This window comes from Electrophorus electricus, chromosome 10, assembly GCF_041902795.1.
Source record: "Electrophorus electricus isolate QZ-2024a chromosome 10, ASM4190279v1, whole genome shotgun sequence".
NCBI lineage: Eukaryota > Metazoa > Chordata > Actinopteri > Gymnotiformes > Gymnotidae > Electrophorus > Electrophorus electricus.
Window position 1 is genome coordinate 26,323,016 of NC_137506.1, and position 20,261 is coordinate 26,343,276.

The 20,261-nt window shown below is 48.7% G+C and overlaps 1 protein-coding gene across 14 annotated transcripts in view; it reads right to left on the reverse strand.

Moving 5' to 3' along the window:
• ush2a (Usher syndrome 2A (autosomal recessive, mild)) overlaps window positions 1-20,261 on the reverse strand; it is a 180,444-nt gene that overhangs the window by 23,709 nt on the left and 136,474 nt on the right. For all 14 annotated transcript variants that reach the window (XM_081721818.1, XM_081721817.1, XM_081721819.1 and 11 more), the window contains 6 exons: window positions 13,010-13,117; window positions 12,590-12,773; window positions 9,448-9,605; window positions 7,042-7,200; window positions 6,480-6,642; window positions 2,286-2,640 (listed from right to left, as the gene is read on the reverse strand). In XM_081721818.1, the coding sequence (XP_081577944.1) occupies window positions 2,286-2,640; window positions 6,480-6,642; window positions 7,042-7,200; window positions 9,448-9,605; window positions 12,590-12,773; window positions 13,010-13,117 (1,127 nt within the window). The remainder of the gene's footprint in view (window positions 1-2,285; window positions 2,641-6,479; window positions 6,643-7,041; window positions 7,201-9,447; window positions 9,606-12,589; window positions 12,774-13,009; window positions 13,118-20,261) is intronic.

A 20,261-nucleotide genomic window follows, 5' to 3' on the forward strand; every position in this document is an offset into this window, starting at 1 on the left:
CCAGAGTGAAACTGCGTGTATGGCAAGCATTTGTAGTTATGTGAAAGGAGGATGAGGTGGGAGAGAGGGGCAGCCTTCATTAGGCAGATGTTGGAGCGTAGCTGGAAACCCTTTGCTGTGCCATACACCCTCCACTCTCCACACCCTGCACATCCTCCACTGCCTGCACTCTCCACACCCTGCACACCCTCCACTCTCCACACCCTGCACAGCCTGCACTCTCCACACCCTGCACACCCTCCACTCTCCACACCCTGCACACCCTCCCCTCTCCACACCCTGCACACCCTCCACTCTCCACACCCTGTGCACCCTCCACTCTCCACACCCTGCGCACCCTCCACTCTCCACACCCTGCACACCCTGCACTCTCCACACCCTGCACACCCTCCCCTCTCCACACCCTGCACACCCTCCACTCTCCACACCCTGCACAGCCTGCACTCTCCACACCCTGCACACCCTGCACTCTCCACACCCTGCACACCCTCCCCTCTCCACACCCTGCACACCCTCCACTCTCCACACCCTGCACAGCCTGCACTCTCCACACCCTGCACACCCTCCACTCTCCACACCCTGCACACCCTCCCCTCTCCACACCCTGCACACCCTCCACTCTCCACACCCTGCGCACCCTCCCCTCTCCATACCCTGCGCACCCTCCACACCCTGCACTCTCCACATCCTGCACACCCTCCACTCTCCATACCCTGCACACCCTCCACTCTCCACACCCTGCACAGCCTGCACTCTCCACACCCTGCACACCCTCCACTCTCCACACCCTGCACACCCTCCACTCTCCACACCCTGCACACCCTCCACTCTCCACACCCTGCACAGCCTGCACTCTCCACACCCTGCACACCCTCCACTCTCCATACCCTGCACACCCTCCACACCCTGCACAGCCTGCACTCTCCACACCCTGCACACCCTCCACTCTCCACACCCTGCACACCCTCCGCTCTCCATACCCTGCACACCCTGCGCTCTCCACACCCTGCACACCCTCCGCTCTCCATACCCTGCACACCCTCCACTCTCCACATCCTGCACACCCTCCACTCTCCACACCCTGCACAGCCTGCACTCTCCATACCCTGCAGACCCTGCACTCTCCACACCCTGCACTCTCCACACCCTGCACTCTTCACACCCTACACTCTCCATACACTGCACACCCTGCATTCTCCACACCCTCTACACCCTGCACTCTCCACACCCTGCACACCCTCCACTCTCCACACCCTCCACACCCTGCACACCCTGCACCCTGCACATTGTACACACCCTGCACTCTGCACATCCTCCAGACCCTGCACTCTCTACACTACCCACACCCTGCACTCTCCTCACCCTTCACATCCTGCACTCTCCACATCCTCCACACCTTTATGCACTGAGAGCCTCACACTACCCATGCAGCATACTACTGACTGCTCTCTTCAGAATATAGCCAGCTGCATTGCCTTAACATGCACAAGATGGGAGGGAAACAAGTCTTTGATAAATGAGCTGAAGTCAAATTAATCAGGTTAAAGGCCGCCATTTACATTTGATATAAATTATGAGCAACCAACAAAGGTCAGCAGTAAAAGCAGGTCTGGTCACATTGCAAAAAGTGTATGTGAGGTTGTATATAACCCTGCCCCCTGCAGACAGCAAGTGAGAAGCTGTAGATATCTCTCCTTCTATCTCAGTCTCTCTAACACTCTCTCACTGCAGACGTCAGAAGTTGTAGATATCTCTTCCTGACAGATAGCATATGAGAGGTTATAGATATCTCTCCCTTTCTCATATTGCTGGTAGTATGCAAAAAGTTGTAAATATCTCTCTCTCTCACATTGCAGATATGTGAGAGGTTGTAGATATCTCGCTCTCTCTTTTTTCACATAGCAGATAGTATGCAAGAAGTTGTAGATATCGCTCCCTCTCTCTCATGATGCAGATAGTATGTGAGAGACTGTAGATATCCCTCTTTCTCTCACGCTGCAGATAGCATGTGAGAAATTGTAGATATCCCTCTTTCTCTCACGCTGCAGATAGCATGTGAGAGACTGTAGATATCCCTCTCTCAGGCTGCAGATAGCATGGGAGCGGTTGTAGATATATCTTGCTCTTGCACTCTATCACACTCAGTCGCAGTAAGACAGTCAGCCAGACAGACACACACACACACACACACACACACACACACACACACACACACACACAAGATATACATACTCCTTACCGCTATTCCAGGAAAAGAGTTTCCTTATATACAGAGCAATGCTTACCGGCACTGTGAGCGCAGTGACCATTGTTGAGTTGAGTGTGGGATCTCTGGACTCTTTCTGGTATACTACTCTGTACTTGGAGATCTGTCCATTGGGCTTGCTGGGCTGGGTCCAGTTCAGCAGGACTGAGTAGGGGCCAGTGGGCCATGCTGTGGGTGGGGCCATGCCCTCTGGTTCTGCCTCTAGAGTGAGGGTGGAGCTCCAGGAGCTTGAGGCGGAACCCTGTGAGTTGTGCGCGGTGACTCTGTACTCGTATTCAGTGAATGGCTGAAGGGAATCGGAGGCATCAATAAACTCCAGAGGACCCTCAGTCCAGATGAAGACCAGGAGCTCTTCCTGGGTTCCTTTTGGTCTTCTACAGGACAAAATAAGGTGAGATTTACGCACTGTACAAACCACACATGGCATTACACATGCACCATTATAGAAATCCAGAGTTGTATGTTATAACCCTTACATTTAAGGAATAACGGAAAAATACTCAAAACACAGGTATGTCAGTAACACCTAAAATGTAAGCAACCAAGCAATAAACTAACTGAGGTCTACAGTACACCACTTGACACAACACTTCACAGAGACAGCCACAGGGGAGGAGCGCGAGAGCAGAGAGGGAGAGAGGGAGGTAAGAGGCAGGCCCAGCGCTGGGCTCAGTGCTCGGCAAGCTTCGTTAATTCTCCCACATTAGAGGAAGGGCCTCCATGCTGCTGCAGAAAATGATGCAGAAAATCCAGCCTCACCTAAAGTGGCCCCCAGTTGGCCACGCCCACCGACCACCCCACCAGCCACGCCCATGCCTCCACTCCACTGCCACCCCCCAGTCCTACTAGCCGCATTCAAATAAAGCCAAACAATGAGTGGGAGAGGAATCGGCATGAACGCATGTGGATACCCACATGCACACACACACTTGCACACACACACACACACACACACACACACACACACACGCACGCACACACATGCACGCACACACACCCACACCCCCACACACACGCGCAAACACACACACACACACACACACACACACACACACATCTGGACACCCACACACGCACCCACACACACACACATGCACACACACGCACACACATGCACGCACACGCACACGCACACACACGCACACACACACACACACACACACGCACGCACACACATGCACGCACACACACCCACACCCCCACACACACGCGCAAACACACACACACACACGCACACACATGCACGCACACACACCCACACCCCCACACACACGCGCAAACACACACACACACACACACACACACATCTGGACACCCACACACGCACACCCACACACGCACCCACACAAACAAAAGTCATTTAAAGAAATGGTTTGAACAGTAAAGTTTACTGATAGAGAAATGTATATTTAGTAACCATTGTTACTTCATTGGCTGTAACTAAGCAAATTCTTTCTGAAGTTGCTGACCAATCCTGCACATCATATTTTTCGAGTGTTTTGGCACATTCCTTTACATAAATCCAAAAGAGTTTCATTTTATATATCATTTTGGAATGTCCTCCTTGATTGGTCTACTTCAGTTCATACTGTACTAATTCAATGGCCATTTTCAAAACTACAGAATTCTGCTTGAGCCAGATCTGTTTGTTGATTTAATCCCTTACATTATATTACTGTTATGATGCACTTCCTAGTCTCTGCTGCGTTTGTGGCCAGGTGTCTGGTGTACTGATGTTGAATTCCCTTATACAGCCTGAAATTCACTGGCCTCTCGGTCACTGCAATCCATTCATGCGCTGCAGTAGGCCCTCCTATGTTATAGTCCCCCAGCACGATTCACATCTGCAACCAAGCCTTGGTGTTGGTGGCATGTAGAGATCTGTATGCACTGTATCCTGATAGAATGCTGTGTCTTTTACTAAAGATGAGACGTTTATGTTCTCTGTCCTCCGAACACTGCTTGGGAGGTGATGCAGAACATCTTGCTACTCTTCAGTGAACCTGAGTGATGTTTTTTTTCGGAGAACAGTTGTAATCTGCGGCTGTCCTCTGTTACGTGGAGGAGTCTACAACATGCACTGGAGACTGCTCACTCCCATGCTTCTGTTAGAATGGTCTTGCTGTGTAAGGAATGTGAAATTTAGAGTTTGTATAGAATAATTTGAATTCTGACTCATGAGCTTGAATATAAATTTTTTCATGTCTCAGGATCGACTCCCACTGCGCCCAGCTCCTGTTATGGTCTCAGTCTTGACTCCTACTGGCCTGCCCAGCTCCTGTTACGGTCTCAATCTGGACTCCCACTGGGCCACCCAGCTCCTGTTACGGTCTCAGTTTTGACTCCCACTGCGCCACCCAGCTCCTGTTACGGTCTCAGTCTCATCTTGGCCTCACACTCTTTTGGTCTTGGACATCAACACTAAGATGTATTTGCTTGTTTTAGGGGCCTAATCTTAAATTGATAAATAAACAAACAAACAAAAAAATTACTCAGAAGCATTAAAGCCAAAAAATACCTCCATAACATATGTGATGATAAATTACTGACTCAATATGAACAAACATTTTTTTTAATTGCTAGATGCACTGGTATACAAGAACAAGCCAAACAAGAAACAAAAGAGTTAGTAAAACTCTCGACTTTCCCTTGCTTGGTAACTTGCACAAGCAAAAGATAAATAACAGATCCCTAAGGAGGCGGCACAGTCAACACTGGATAAACGGAAGGGATCTGGATTTAATGCAATGCTGAGCTCAGGTATTACTATAAACAGGCACGGCGACATATCAAGTCATTTTAAGCCAGCGGCGGATTCTCCTGCCGCTCTCCGGGTGTGCGTCTGCGTGCCAAATTTGCCCACGTTTATCCGATCCCAAATCAGAGCTCGGATCAAATCCAGCCACGTGCGCTCGGAGCGCCAGGCCTCTGCGGGTATGCTAATGATATTTCTTCAAGACTTATGGCGGCTTAGGCTGCTCTGACCTCGCATATGGATGACATTGGTCAACACGGCATGCTGCCCTTGACTAAAGCCCTGGCGGGAAGCGGACACACGTGGAGGAGGGTGGGAAGCGGACACAGCAAGGAGGAGGGTGGGAGCACTTTTCCGGGCTGCTTACTGAGCCCACTGCTCGGGTTGGCAGGTTTCTTAGAGCATGGCATTTATCTGAATGAAGCCAAGTGAATCTGCCTTCGCTAAAAAATGATTTTGGGAACAGGAAAATTGGAAGTTTGTTTGGTTGTGGCTTTTGCAAGGACACGATAGCATGTGCAGAAAGTGTGAGCTATGTGTTGGGGTGTGTGTGTGTGTGTGTGTGTGTGTGTGTGTGTAAGAGGGAGCAAGAGAGACTACATAATGATGAAGTTAGCAGGTCCCTCATGTGGAATCCTGACGCCCCTCCAGCGGAGGGGTGGTAGCAGTAGTGCCTGTTGACGCTGACGTAATTGTGCCATGTCAGTGTAAGTTCGCTTGCTCGCTCGCTCAGTGCCGGGAGGACGAGTAGCCGCATCCTGTTTAATACCGCTCTTTCCAGTGGATTGGAGTGTGCCTGGAATAATCGATGTCAGCAGGGCCATGTCAGCCCCCATTTAGAGCTGCCCATCACAAGTGCTGCAGTAACCCCCCACCACACGCAAACACTCTCATTCCAACTGTGCCCCTCTGACATGGCTTTGATACCCATATATAAGCACTCTACATATCGCCGTGCGCACCTCCACTGTCAAACGTTGACAAGTGTGACCAACTGTGTTCACCCTGCTCACCTCAAGGTCACGACATAATTACTGTTTACCGGGTTACACGCCAACTCCGTAATGGCCTGTTCAAATGCTTTCGAGGACGCACAGCACAACCAGCACAGCCCCCAGAGCTGGGAACTCACTGCTAATTTCTCTGTTCTCATTTGAGTCATTCTTGCACCTCTTTCACCATATAGTTCAAAACATGTATTTCCTAAACAATTAAGGGATTTAAAGAGTCTTATCTAAAGAACTCCTGATACATACAAATCCTGATACATACAACCCCCATCCACCCCAAATACATTCATACACTCACACACGCGAATCTTTGACTAATCATCCACTGGACTTCAGAGAAGAGACTTTACAGACACACAAGATACATGTGCACATGCAAGAGTGTGTATGTGTGGGTGTGTGAGCATGCAGGTGTTTTACTTGTGTGTATAAGGTAAGTCTGTGGTACCTGTATATGAGGTATGTGGTGAGCAGGCCGTTGGGCTTATGAGGGGGACTCCAGTGCACTTCAACAACTGTAGCTGCAGCTGCTCTCAGCACGGGAGGGTCCAGAGCCCGGGGGACTGCTTCAGGTGTTTGCACAGAAACGCCTGGGCCTGCCCCACAGCCGTCTGCATGGACACACACACACACACACACACACACACACACACACACACACACACACACACACACACACACACACACACACACACACACGCGCACACACGCGCACACACACACACACACACACAATATCAGCCAAATTACTTCATCCAAAAAACCCTTGAACCTCATCAGCAAAAAACAAAACCATGAAACCCCTGTCTAAACCTAAACGTAACAAATGGTTTGAATATAACACTTCCATGCAGTTTCATTCAGCACTGTTAACTGTGTAAAATCTCTCAGTTCACCACCGGCTCAGCTGGAGGCCACTGGGTCTGTCAGCACTGTGTCCTGCTGCACTGGCTGACCTGGCTGGGTTGAACCCAGTGGGTACGGGCATGTAAGGGGATGCTGGCTATTACCTGCTTGGCATGCCTGCACCCGGATGTCGTAACTCGTGTAGGGGTCCAGTCCGTCAAGCACCAGGAACCGGTCCTGACCGGCCCGCCGGACCAGGGGCCGCTCCGTACCGGCGTTTAGCAGGACATCGTACTCCACAGGAAGACTTGTATTATATGCCCCTGAGAACACGCATTAAAGACATGGTCACATTTACAAAGAAATGGCACACTGACTCCCATGTGACTGAGGAAGTTTAGTGACAGTGAGTCTGGAGATGAGCAATTTTTAATTAACACAAGTCTATATATGGTTAGTGGTAAGTAAGAACTCCACTGCAGTAGGTCCCTGTCAGCGTGTGCCTGCAGAGAACCACAGCCCCCTCCCATCTGCTGCCAGCTCTGGGAACATAACCCAACACCAAACCGAGTCTATGCTTCAAAATAAAGCAAAGAAAAACACCAAAAAAACAAAAATCAAACAAAAACAAAACAATAGCACTGTGGATTGGATGAGTCACAGTTCAGCTAGTCAGAAAGAGAATGTGCTGTGATATGGAACTTTGCAAAGTAACAGTCCTTTTTATAAACTAGCTGTGTGCCAAGATGATGTTTTCTAAACTGGTTCCCACTGCTTCTTTGCTCACATGCACGCACACATACAAACACAGACACAGATACACACACACACACACACACACACACACACACAACCCACTCCATCTGAAAGTCTGCCACGACACATTTGGAGTGCGAGATCCAGGGCCCTGGTGTGAGTGCTTGGTTAATATTCCCATCACTGGCGCCTTTCATAATTTACAGCAACTGCAGGCTGATAGGTTCTTCAACATTTATGAGGCCCGCGATGTATTCCGAGCGGCCTGATTATCTTTACAAATGAAAAAGTTAAATTATTCAGCTTCCTTCATTGCCGTCTCCCTGAGCAGATGTAGTCTTTTGCCCAAGACACAAACCCTGCTCACATTAGAGCGAGCTTTGATCAGGGCTTCCCTGCCAGAGAAGTTCAATCGCACAGGTCCTTAAGTTCTATTATTTACAACTAATCACGGACTTTGGAGTTTTCCCTCACTTTCAACTCGAATGAGCATCTAACAAGAAATAATGACACAGCAGGAAAGAGGAGGTAGATGGCCCCAGCCCTCCTCCGACAGGTGCAGGCAAGCTCTCCTGTGCGGTCTGCGCTCACCATTCGCACCTAACCAAGCATGAGAGATTGGACTTTATAGCCATAGAAGTTAGTTAGTTTTTTTTTTTTTGCCTCTTCGAATGTAAAGTCAGTAAGTAATGTGGGCTATGTAAATGTTTGCAGTGGCCACCGGGGCCTGTTAGGGCCTCTTAAGGGGTAATTGAGGCCTCTGAACAGGTTCCCCTCACAGGAAGGGAGCATAATGAGACAATAATAACAAAAGATGGACCATCTGAGGCAGACAATCAGCGGCGCTGGAAGGCATGAATATACAGGCCGACGCTCGCACGCGCGCTCGGCAGAGCCTGACAGCAGCACGCGGCTGGTCACACTCCTGCCCTTTCTTTATCCTCTCCCCAGCTCCCACGCGCAGCAGGTGGACAGTGTAATAGGTGTGAATGCACTGGGCTTGAATGGGAATGAGTTTGTGTCAACAGACACTGAGGATGAGGAGGGGGATAGTGAGAGAGAGAGAGAGAGAGAGAGAGAGAGAGAGAGAGAGATGGGGGAGGGGTGTGAGAGACAGAAAGGGAGAGGGAGGGAAGGAGAGAAAAGGATGCTGGAATTTAATGTTGGAATTTTGCATGGGGTCATCCTTACTGATATCAACTCTAAGTTTATATGTTACAATTTTGAATGTTTGTGAAAAAGCAAACGGAAGAGGAATGACCCGTATACTTTAGATTCCTTCGGAGCGATGAGCTGTAAGGTGGCATATTTAACGGTGATGTGAAACGGTGGATGTGAAAATGCTATAGTGGCTAAAGATGAGAATATGCGGAGCTGTTACCGTGGTCTTATTGCAGTAAAGATGGCCCTTGCTAGCTTTAACTTACTATTAACTTTTTTTCGGTTCAGTGGGCTCTGTAACAAGTTTCCAGCAGAAACTGAAATGCTCAAATGTAGAATCAACTATATAGAAACAAAATGAAAACTGAGGTGATAAAAGAAACAGAACAGGCAAATACATCACCATCACCATCACCTTCACCACAGTCAAAAGCAGCATGTGCCACAGCGTAATGCTGCTTTGAACTGTTCATATTAAACCACACTAATGTTAGGGCCCAGCCCCGCCCTGAGCTCTGGTTATAGTCCCCAGTGTGCTCAGTGTGTGAGCGCCTCCTACTGACCCTTTCGCTAACCAAAGCACAGATAAATGTAGCATCGGACCGACTGCCAGTGAGCGCAAAGCGTAAGGCCCGCTAAGGCACGAACGCTACCTGGGGGTGACCAGGCGACGAAGACGGAGCGCGGGCCCACTACGCTGATGTTATGCGGAGCGGGGATCCCCTCGGGGGAGGAGACGGGTGTCCGGATCACATAGGGGCTGCTCAGGCTGCTCCCGCCCCCTGTGCTGGCCTCCAGCTTATACACGTACCTGCAGGAAACGATCAGAAGGTAAGACACAGCTCCAGCCTGGAGGCAGGACACACGATGCCAGCGCAATGCGGCCTTGCGCCCACGTGCCCTACACAGGCGACCCGAAGCTGCCCCGTGGTCAAAGGAGCAACAGCCATTAGCTCCCAGTGCGTGAATATTGAGAATGATGTTTTACGATCAGAGAACATTAAAGGTGTACGGGCAGCGTGGACTGTGTTCCCACAGCTTGTTTCCACACAGGGCTGTGGAAGGCAGCATGACCGTGCTGGAAGCTTCAGAGGTCTGGATCCCTCTGCAAGCTGAAGCACTGTTTGAGATAGTGTGGCTTCTGCTTTTCTTATATTTGAAATCAAAGTAAAAGTGTTTAAAAATAAGTTAAAGAACTCCTTTCTGGCACAAGTCTGATCTATTACATAGCTCCTTAAATAGTTAAAAACAGTATATTTTTGACATCCTTTATATTAAATTGCATCTTCCCCACCAAAAATGCTTCAGATTCTCTAATGGAAAAGCTTGCCGTTAATTTCACTTTAACAGTGCTGCCTAAAACTCCTGAATGGATCAATAAAGTGTGATGCCATTAACCACATGACAGTGTCAATGCAATGTTGACCAGTGCCTCCACAGACGCAGACATGCATATGAATAGGTTTGGGGGTGGGTGGTGGGAGATGAGAGAACGAGACAGAGAGCGCGAGCGAAAGTGAGAGAGAGAGCACGCGTGCTTGTGTGCACGCGATGGTGCACAGGTTCTAAAATGCTCAGAGGGAAGCTCTTTTAAGACATACATGACTTCACAAGACAGATTTAGCTTTTAAACAGGAAAAGGAGGCAATGTGAAGGTCTGCCCTGCCAGTGTAAGTGGGTCATGTTGAACACTGGAGGCTTTTAATTTGCCATAAACTCCATACACAGCCATTAATACCTCCACATTAACTATTGTTCCAGCACTATCCCTTTGGAATAAGCCCATCAGCCATCATATACTGCTCTCATCACCAGCAATAAAATGCATTAGCAGTGCAGATTTGTCACCGAAGACATTTTACGCACATATTCATACTCAACAAGCACAAGATGTCCTGTAAGAGACAACTGGGTACAGCTGTGGATAAACAGGCAATAGTGAGTGTGTGTGTGTTCTTGCATGTGTGTGCAGGCACGAGTGTGTGCTTGAGATTTAAGAGGCACCCTGTGCTGCATCAAAAGAAGTGGTTCGTAGCCAGCAGGTTCACCAAGAGCTGTGACGGGAGTGGGGCGTGGGATAAGTGACTGTGTGTGTGTGTGTGTGTGTGTGTGTGTGTGTGTGAGAGAGAGAGTGAGTGTGTGTGTGTGTGTGTGTGTGTGTGTGTGTGTGTGGAGTGGAGGGCCTTAATATTTCACTCATCAGACAGACTTTCTACAATAGTGAGGTATGTGACAGCTAATCAACACTGTCATAAATAATCGATGAGAGCACCCCCTGGTTAGCCCTTCTGCGCGTCAACGTGTAGCCTCTGCAAATAATGAAGTGGTTGGCCACCTTTGTAGCTCTTCACGCTGAGCTAAATTGGACGAAGAAAGAGCGAGGGGCCGAGAAGCATCGAGAGGAATGCCTTTTGGCAGGTCATCTGGAATTATGGCAAATTAAACGTCATGCCTCACCGAGAACCTATCTGAAGCCACAATTTAAACTATAAACAAACCGACGGGTTAAAAGGGGGAAGGGGGGGGTGTTTGAGGGACTGGAGACCTGGTGACCCAATATAACTGTCCAATCAGGGGCCCCGACAGCTTTGACACCTCAAATCTGTGCTGTTGGTGTGGAATTAAAAAAATGGAAAAACCCATATCTACACACATGAGAATGAGTGGTGAAGCCCTGAATACCAACTTGAGCATTACCTCATCTCTCTCTATAGATAACATAATGAAAACAAACAGATTTATATTGTATCTTAAGCTGCTTATATGACACTGCCAACCTTTTCAAATATTTACTCACTATATTGCATAAACAAAACAATCCAAAAGCATACACTGAGTGTGTGTGTGTGTGTGTTTGTGTGTATTTGTGTGTGTGATTACAGAGCAGCCTCAAAATGCATTTTTGATTACACACAAAAAAATCAGATATTCAAAACTAATGCTTATGAACATTAAAATTTGCAAAACATACAGAAAGGAACTTCAAAATGCTATGAATTATTAACATTAATTACTGATAAAGTAATAACAATATGTGTGGAAATTTAGATTAAACATGGGATTGTAGCATTTTGTGTCTTTATGATGAAATGGCATGCTATTAAAACTGCTGAAAATTGCTGATATAAAAACATATTTAAAAATTTGAATTGGCAGTTTTTCTTTGTAGATTACTAATATTATAAATTTACCTTAAATAAATAAATCTTGTTTTGAGCTCTCTTTCCAAATGTATGTGATCATAGTTTTTTACATTTCAAATGATTATTTCAGGGTATCAGAAGCAGCATAAAAAATTCATTATTCACATTATTCAGTTAATATATAAATCAAAACAGTTAAACATTTAAACGTATGTGAAGCTTGCCATAGTTCCCTTTCAACCAACAACAGCAAATTTACTAAAATAGAGAACCAAATTTGACAGTAATGACAGCAACACTCGTCATAAAAATTGCTACCGTTTCCTGCTATCAAAGACGTGTGATGGCAGGAACCGCAACCCTTCATATATCTGCACACATTTGCTAGAGCTCTGCTCACTGTGCGTCTCGCCGGGCCACTTCTCCCTGGCTGCCTAGCTGCCCTGGATCGTCAGGCCCCTTCTGAGGTAAGACAGTCTCCTATTTGCTGTCTCTGCCTGCTTCGTCCCCTTTAAAACTCTCCACGCTTTGGTACCAAAGGCTCCTCTGCGGGGAGGGGAGGGACTCTTCTAGAAAAGTCACCCTGAAAATTGGGCGTGATTGATAATCGGTGGCCGACGCTGTTCATTAAACATGGAGCACGACACGAGACCTGGTGCCTGGGCGCAGGCCGGCATCCACGTAGCAGCTCGCGTCCGGGCCGCCGGCGAAGATGAGCTGTCCGTCGCGGAGGAGGCGGTAGCGGGCGAGGAGGCCGTGAGGCTTGGACGGTGTGGTCCAGAAGAGCTCCACCGCTGTGCTGTTCAGCAGCACGTGCCTGGGGACCGCCCACACGCCTGGGGGTGGGAATGGGCAGTTGAGGCAGGGAGCACCAGCTGCAACTCTGCAACAAACACTCGTGGAGACGCGGTACATGAATAGTAACAGTATGATTCGGGGTGGTGCGTGAAGAGCCCTCAGCTTTTGAAAGCTGAGAAGTAAAATCAAAAAGTAAAAGAGACAAAGAAAATGCAGTGGCAGATAATGGACGAGAAGTGTTGGTTGTGTGTCGGCCGCATGGGGACACACTTACCTGCCGGTGCGTCTTGCAGCGTGCGGCCCGTAGATGGCTGACCTGCTCTGCAGCCTGCGGCCGTGCAGGCTGTGAGCAGGAAGCTGTAGTTGGTGTGAGGCTGCAGACCTGCAAAAAGCAGCACAGAGTGAGGCGTGCGGTCAACTGCTCTCTCCATCCTCCTGCGTGTCCCGCCAGAGCTGCATCAGTCCCACCTGCCTCCCCCCGCACACCCGAGAGACAGTACAGGGCCGTCAGAAAAATCCTCAAAACACGGTGAAGTTCATTTTTGTTACTTGCAAAAAATTCATATATTTAGATTAAGTTGAGTGTAACAAAGTTGAACAGTCATCTAATTTTGTTATAGAAGTCCAAATGACTAAAGTGTACAAATACACAATACAAATAACAAATTTTTTTTAATGTAAAACTCCATTAACTGCCAAGTAAATAATACCAATGCAACCCCCCTAGTAATATTATTAATAATAATAATAATAATAAATAATAATAATAATAATCCCTTTTATGACAAGTTCATCTAAACAGTAAAAACAGCAAAAATTGTTAACGAGACTGAGCAAACTATTTCCGGTTTCACAAACCTGCACTGAAACGCACCATACACCACCCTGCCTGGTTAGTATGCCTTCCAGACACCCGCTCTTAAACCCAAAGCCAGATCAATGGTTTCAGAACACTGAACTGTGTTTGGGTTAAGTAAAGAATTCTGTCGAGCATACTAAACCTGAGTAGCCCAGCACTGCGCGGTGCCTTCTGTGGCTAGTCCTGCCGCCCCGCTCTGCCATGGTCAAGAACCTTCATTTACTGTGATGCTGAGTAAATTTTTGGCTGTATATTTCAACCTCTTGGAGCGATATACTTAAGTAATTATTCACAAGCAACCACAGGTTCCAAGCTAATTCTATTGATTAGGCCCTTAATAAAACGGACAAAAGCATAACATGAAAGAAACTATAATTTGTCAATTTAATCATGTAGAACATCTAAGTAAGTGGTGGTATATTTGTGTTTAGATACTGAAACAACAGACCAGAGAAAAATCCTGAAACAACACCTATTATAATAAGCAACATTTGATTTGTTTTCTCCAGCTTGTGATGCCTCAAATGTCATTAAAATCACAATCAGTACATGGTCATCCTTAAATATAAATATCTTCTGGATTTCAATTTCTTCCTCTCTCATTCTCCTACTGACTGAAGGGGGCACTGTAAGTCTGGTTAAGGAATATGAAACTTCAATAAAAAGACAAGATAAATAAATAAATAAATAAATAAATAAAGAGGGAGACAAAAAAAAGCGCGAGCGTGAGAAAGAACTTCAGTCATTTTAGCGTGCGGCCCTCCGCGCTCGGCTAGCCCGTTTGTAGTGCGTGGCTAACACACAGCGAAACAATGCCGTAACTGTCATCCAAATTGCTCTGTACAGCGCAATGAGGAAGTGTGGGGTAATAAATGACATGAAATGGTCTTTTATTGACAAGCTGCCATTTACTCTTTGCATTAGAGAATATGAGAAGACGATGGCTGCTCACCTCCTATCCCTAAAGGTATCCGACTGAAGGAGAAAGAGCTGGAATCCCCCCCCCCCCCACTGCTTTCCCTGCTGCATTGATAACGCCTCTAAATAATTAAGTGCCGACTTCCTGTCTACAATTACTTAATGTTTTTTTTCCCCTCCCCCTGTCTGGAGGGGATTATGAAGCGATTTGTGGGATCCGTGTGACTGTGGAGCCTGGAGACTACCCTCAATGCCCCCCCCCCCGTGCTCCCCCACTCCCTGCTCAGACATCATATCGAGAAGGCGGAGGTTCTTCTCCTCAGTGCTCCTCTCCTGTGTCACAACATGGCCACTTGGCACCCTGTGCAGTGACAGAGAAATATTAGCTCCAAACGGGAGTCAGACAGGCCTGTTCGCAAGCTCGAAGAGGGAGACCAATGACTCTGAATGCTCATTCTGCAACAGCACGCAGGACTGGCCATTAGAGTCAGTATTACATTAAAGCATCTGGCCTGTTAGCTGCTTCACATGCAAAATACCCACTTGCTTGTGAACATTTGACAGTTTCAATAAAAAAACATAATCTAGCGAGCTTTTCTTCCACTAATAGATTCCTGGATCATTGAAATTCAAATAACAACATTAATTAAATAATAATAAGTGGAAATAGTGAGGCTTATTGTAAATGCCAACATTAAACCAACTGTTCTATAGCTATAATAATAATAATAATAATAATAATAATAATAACAACAACAACAACAACAACAACAACAATAATAATAATAATAATAATAATAATGCCATAAAAAGTCATGAAATGGAAGCATTGGGAATTCTCAGATGATGTCATCTCTAACAAGAAAAAAACAAACCAGAAAAAGCACTATATGTTACTACATTAATAATTCATTTACAAATGTCCAATTAAATGCATGGATGGCAGCATAATTTCTATAATTTGGCATTAAATCATACAAGCTAATGAAGAGTTATACATATTTTAGATTCTCTGGAGATTTAGAGTTAATTTGTGTGTGTCTTCTGAGGCAAAAACATACATACATACATTCATAAGTACATATATATGTACGTATGAATGTACAGATAAATCTGTGAAGAAGATTCTAGGTGACTAACTGCAGTGTACGGTAGTAAGAGATGTAGAGATATTCAAAATTGTAGCGAAGTACAGAGTGTTTCCAGAGAGACAGAAACAGAGGTCCTTCATCAGCTGTGTAAGCAAAGTGCTTCATATATATATATATTGAGAGAGAGAGAGAGAGAGTAGAGACATAGACATGTAGATATATGGTGGCAGCATAAGGTAAGGCAAACGGGCTCTGGGAATGTCCTGAAAGCAGAATAATTCTTAAGAGTAGATAAGTTGGTAATTAAGCCTAAACAAAGAGCTTTGTTGTGCCACCATACTTTCACTGCGTCCCTGGTGCTCCCTCACTAGATGCTGAGAGTGCCTGAGTCAAGGTTAACTTATTCCAGTGCTGAGGTCAACTACTACTAGCGCATTTTGCTTGCAAATGCTGCACTGTATCATTCTCTCTCTCTCACACACGGACACGTGCACACACACACACACACACACACACACACACACACACACACACACACACACACACACACACACACACACACACGTACATGAAACGCGCACACACACACACACACACACACACACACACACACACACACACACACACGTGTACATGAAACACGCACACACACGCGCACACACACACACACACACACACACACACGTACGCGTGCATGCACACACTTTTCTCTACCTGCTATATTAAAACAAACAGAGGCCAATTGACGTCCAGTCTTTAAGCCTCTTTACACTGGTGTGGTGTGGTGCTGGTGCGTAGGGCAGAAGGGGAACGGTGCCGTATTAAACTCAAGCCCAGATGAAGCTGAGCAATTATTCCAGCTCCCATTTCAGGAATTCATCTTTCTGCCTTTGCCTTGCTGGCTTTTGTCTTCCTCCTTTTATCCCTGTGGAACAGAGCAGCACTTTAAAGCTAATACTAATCATGCTTTTCATTTGGCCATTATTCATTAGAATAACAAAAGGGAGATGGAGAGAGTCTTTGTCACTGAGGCGGCCATGCGACTCACACTGTGTGTGTGTGTGTGTGTGTGTGTGTGTGTGTGTGTGTGTGTGAGAGACTTCACAAAAAACAAAACTATTCTAATATCCCTCTCACTGCCTATGTCCCATATTGCTTATAATTTTACTTCCATTCTCTTGATGTATGAGGAGATTCTAAGTCTTGTATCCTCCTCTGTAGTATGAAAAGCACAGCAATTAACAGCGTGTATTAGAAGTGCGGAGCTGCTGAGAGTTGTGTCAAAGGCGGGTGGCTGAGGGTCAGCGGAAGGATCCAGAGGTGGAGGCAGTACTGAGCAGCTCTCAGCACTGATACCTTCCAGGATGGGTGGGGGTGATGGTGCGGCGACGTGGCCATGGACGTGGCGAGAGGGTTTAACAGCCCCGTGCAGGCAGACGAGACAGGCTACACACCACTCCCTGGCTCCTCCACAATGGGAAACCCCCAGCAGAGCCGCCGACGCAGCGCTGGCGGTCCCAGCTCCAGGCGAGTCCTAAACGTGCCACACTGCCAGCCAGCTCCACGTGCCATCGGACCCCAACCCCACTGCCTCCTCCCGCCACGCATGTGGGATCCCAAAGCCACCGCCTGTCCCGCCGCCGCCGGCTGCCAGGTCCTGGGCCCCAGCGGGAGCTTGGAGAGGCCTCTCGCCACCGCGGCTAGCCCCAGTATCTCCACCCGGCAGAGAGCTGCAGGAGAGCTGCGCCCGTCTGGAAGCCCCGCTGCCCCGCCCGGCACAATTTCAGGCTTATTTACAAAGACGCGGCGCTTTCCAGAACTCCCCACGGTGGACATGGCGGGAGGACCTGTGAGTGAACAGGCTAGGAGAAGACAAAAGAGTCCTCACGAAGCAACAGTCTAGGGAAAACAGCGAAAGCCAAGACCTCTACAGCTAAAGCACTTCTGCGGTTGTGCCTCCGTCTGCGAGCGTGCGCCTTGGCCCAGGCTCACCGTCCCGCTCGGCTCCCCTCAGGCCACAGCGCTGGCGAGACGCTCACGCTGCATGAGTGGAACATTTCAGAAGGAGAGCCGCACAATTCATGCCGGCCATCTCCCACAGATGCGCAGAGGAAGACCCGTTAAGGCTATCTGCTGGCGCTCGCTCTGCCCGGCCACGGTTAGCATTCCTCGGGCGATTTCCCACTGCCGCGCTTCCGCATGCTTTTGCGTTCAGATTAATTGTGACTGGAGGCAGATCAGACGCTCCCAAAAAGTGACGACCCGCTCAGATTTGGTAATCATGTCACTATTGGCGAGGCAGGCGACGGATGGCTAACGTGGGGTGCTTTCTTTTTCCTCTCGCCACATGAATTATGCATATTATAGTTCCACCAGAGATAAACACTAAAAGCACATTTGTTTGAATAGGAGCAATTTACATAAATGGGTTGAAGATTTAGAATAAAATGGTGATTATTAATACTACTATGGCTACTATTATTAGTTTTAGTAAGTATAACAAGAAATAGTAGTAGTAGAAGTGGTAGTGCAGTTGGTAGCTATTTATATAAATACTCATGGTGATAGAAACTATTTTCCAGAAGCAAGGCAAACAATATTGTCCTTATTTCTGCAGACTTCATCATGGAGCTCTTAACTGCCAGGTGTCAGGCCAGTCTGGGGCCCCAGAACAGATTCCCAGCGCACCAACAGATGGCTCAGGGCCAGGAGTGGTTCCTCTCTCGAAGGCAAATAAAAACAAAGCTCCACAAATCAGGGGGGCCCTGGCGGCTGATGGGCAGCTTGGCCACTCGTTGCGGGAATCAGGTGTAAATTCAGTCATTACACTGCTTCCGGAAAACAGCATGAATAAATAAAGTGTGGGGGTGCTGAGCAGAAAGGTAGCTGCAGCTGGTGGTGGTGGTGGAAGTAAGGGTGTGGGTAGTGGAGAAGGTGAGGATGGAGAGGCTGGGGGTGTGGGTAGTGGAGAAGGTGAGGATGGAGAGGCTGGGGGTGTGGGTAGTGGAGAAGGTGAGGATGGAGAGGCTGGGGGTGTGGGTAGTGGAGAAGGTGAGGATGGAGAGGCTGGGGGTGTGGGTAGTGGAGAAGGTGAGGATGGAGAGGCTGGGGGTGTGGGTAGTGGAGAAGGTGAGGATGGAGAGGCTGGGGGTGTGGGTAGTGGAGAAGGTGAGGATGGAGAGGCTGGGGGTGTGGGTAGTGGAGAAGGTGAGGATGGAGAGGCTGGGGGTGTGGGTAGTGGAGAAGGTGAGGATGGAGAGGCTGGGGGTGTGGGTAGTGGAGAAGGTGAGGATGGAGAGGCTGGGGGTGTGGGTAGTGGAGAAGGTGAGGATGGAGAGGCTGGGGGTGTGGGTAGTGGAGAAGGTGAGGATGGAGAGGCTGGGGGTGTGGGTAGTGGAGAAGGTGAGGATGGAGAGGGTGGGGGTGTGGGTAGTGGAGAAGGTGAGGATGGAGAGGCTGGGGGTGTGGGTAGTGGAGAAGGTGAGGATGGAGAGGCTGGGGGTGTGGGTAGTGGAGAAGGTGAGGATGGAGAGGGTGGGGGTGTGGGTAGTGGAGAAGGTGAGGATGGAGAGGCTGGGGGTGTGGGTAGTGGAGAAGGTGAGGATGGAGAGGGTGGGGGTGTGGGTAGTGGAGAAGGTGAGGATGGAGAGGGTGGGGGTGTGGGTAGTGGAGAAGGTGAGGATGGAGAGGCTGGGGGTGTGGGTAGTGGAGAAGGTGAGGATGGAGAGGCTGGGGGTGTGGGTAGTGGAGAAGGTGAGGATGGAGAGGCTGGGGGTGTGGGTAGTGGAGAAGGTGAGGATGGAGAGGCTGGGGGTGTGGGTAGTGGAGAAGGTGAGGATGGAGAGGCTGGGGGTGTGGGTAGTGGAGAAGGTGAGGATGGAGAGGGTGGGGGTGTGGGTAGTGGAGAAGGTGAGGATGGAGAGGGTGGGGGTGTGGGTAGTGGAGAAGGTGAGGATGGAGAGGCTGGGGGTGTGGGTAGTGGAGAAGGTGAGGATGGAGAGGCTGGGGGTGTGGGTAGTGGAGAAGGTGAGGATGGAGAGGCTGGGGGTGTGGGTAGTGGAGAAGGTGAGGATGGAGAGGGTGGGGGTGTGGGTAATGGAGAAGGTGAGGATGGAGAGGGTGGGGGTGTGAGTAATGGAGAAGGTGAGGATGGAGAGGCTGGGGGTGTGAGTAATGGAGAAGGTGAGGATGGAGAGGGTGGGGGTGTGAGTAATGGAGAAGGTGAGGATGGAGAGGCTGGGGGTGTGGGTAGTGGAGAAGGTGAGGATGGAGAGGGTGGGGGTGTGGGTAGTGGAGAAGGTGAGGATGAATAGAGAGGCTGGGGGTGTGAGTAATGGAGAAGGTGAGGATGGAGAGGGTGGGGGTGGGGTAATGGAGAAGGTGAGAGGGGGGTGAGTAGGGAGAAGGTGAGGGATGGAAGATGGCTGGGGGGGTGGGTGAGGTGGAGAAGGGGAGGATGGGATGGAGAGGCTGGGGGTGTGGGTAGTGGAGAAGGTGAGGATGGAGAGGGTGGGGGTGTGGGTAGTGGAGAAGGTGAGGTTGGAGAGGCTGGGGGTGTGGGTAGTGGAGAAGGTGAGGATGGAGAGGCTGGGGGTGTGGGTAGTGGAGAAGGTGAGGATGGAGAGGGTGGGGGTGTGGGTAGTGGAGAAGGTGAGGTT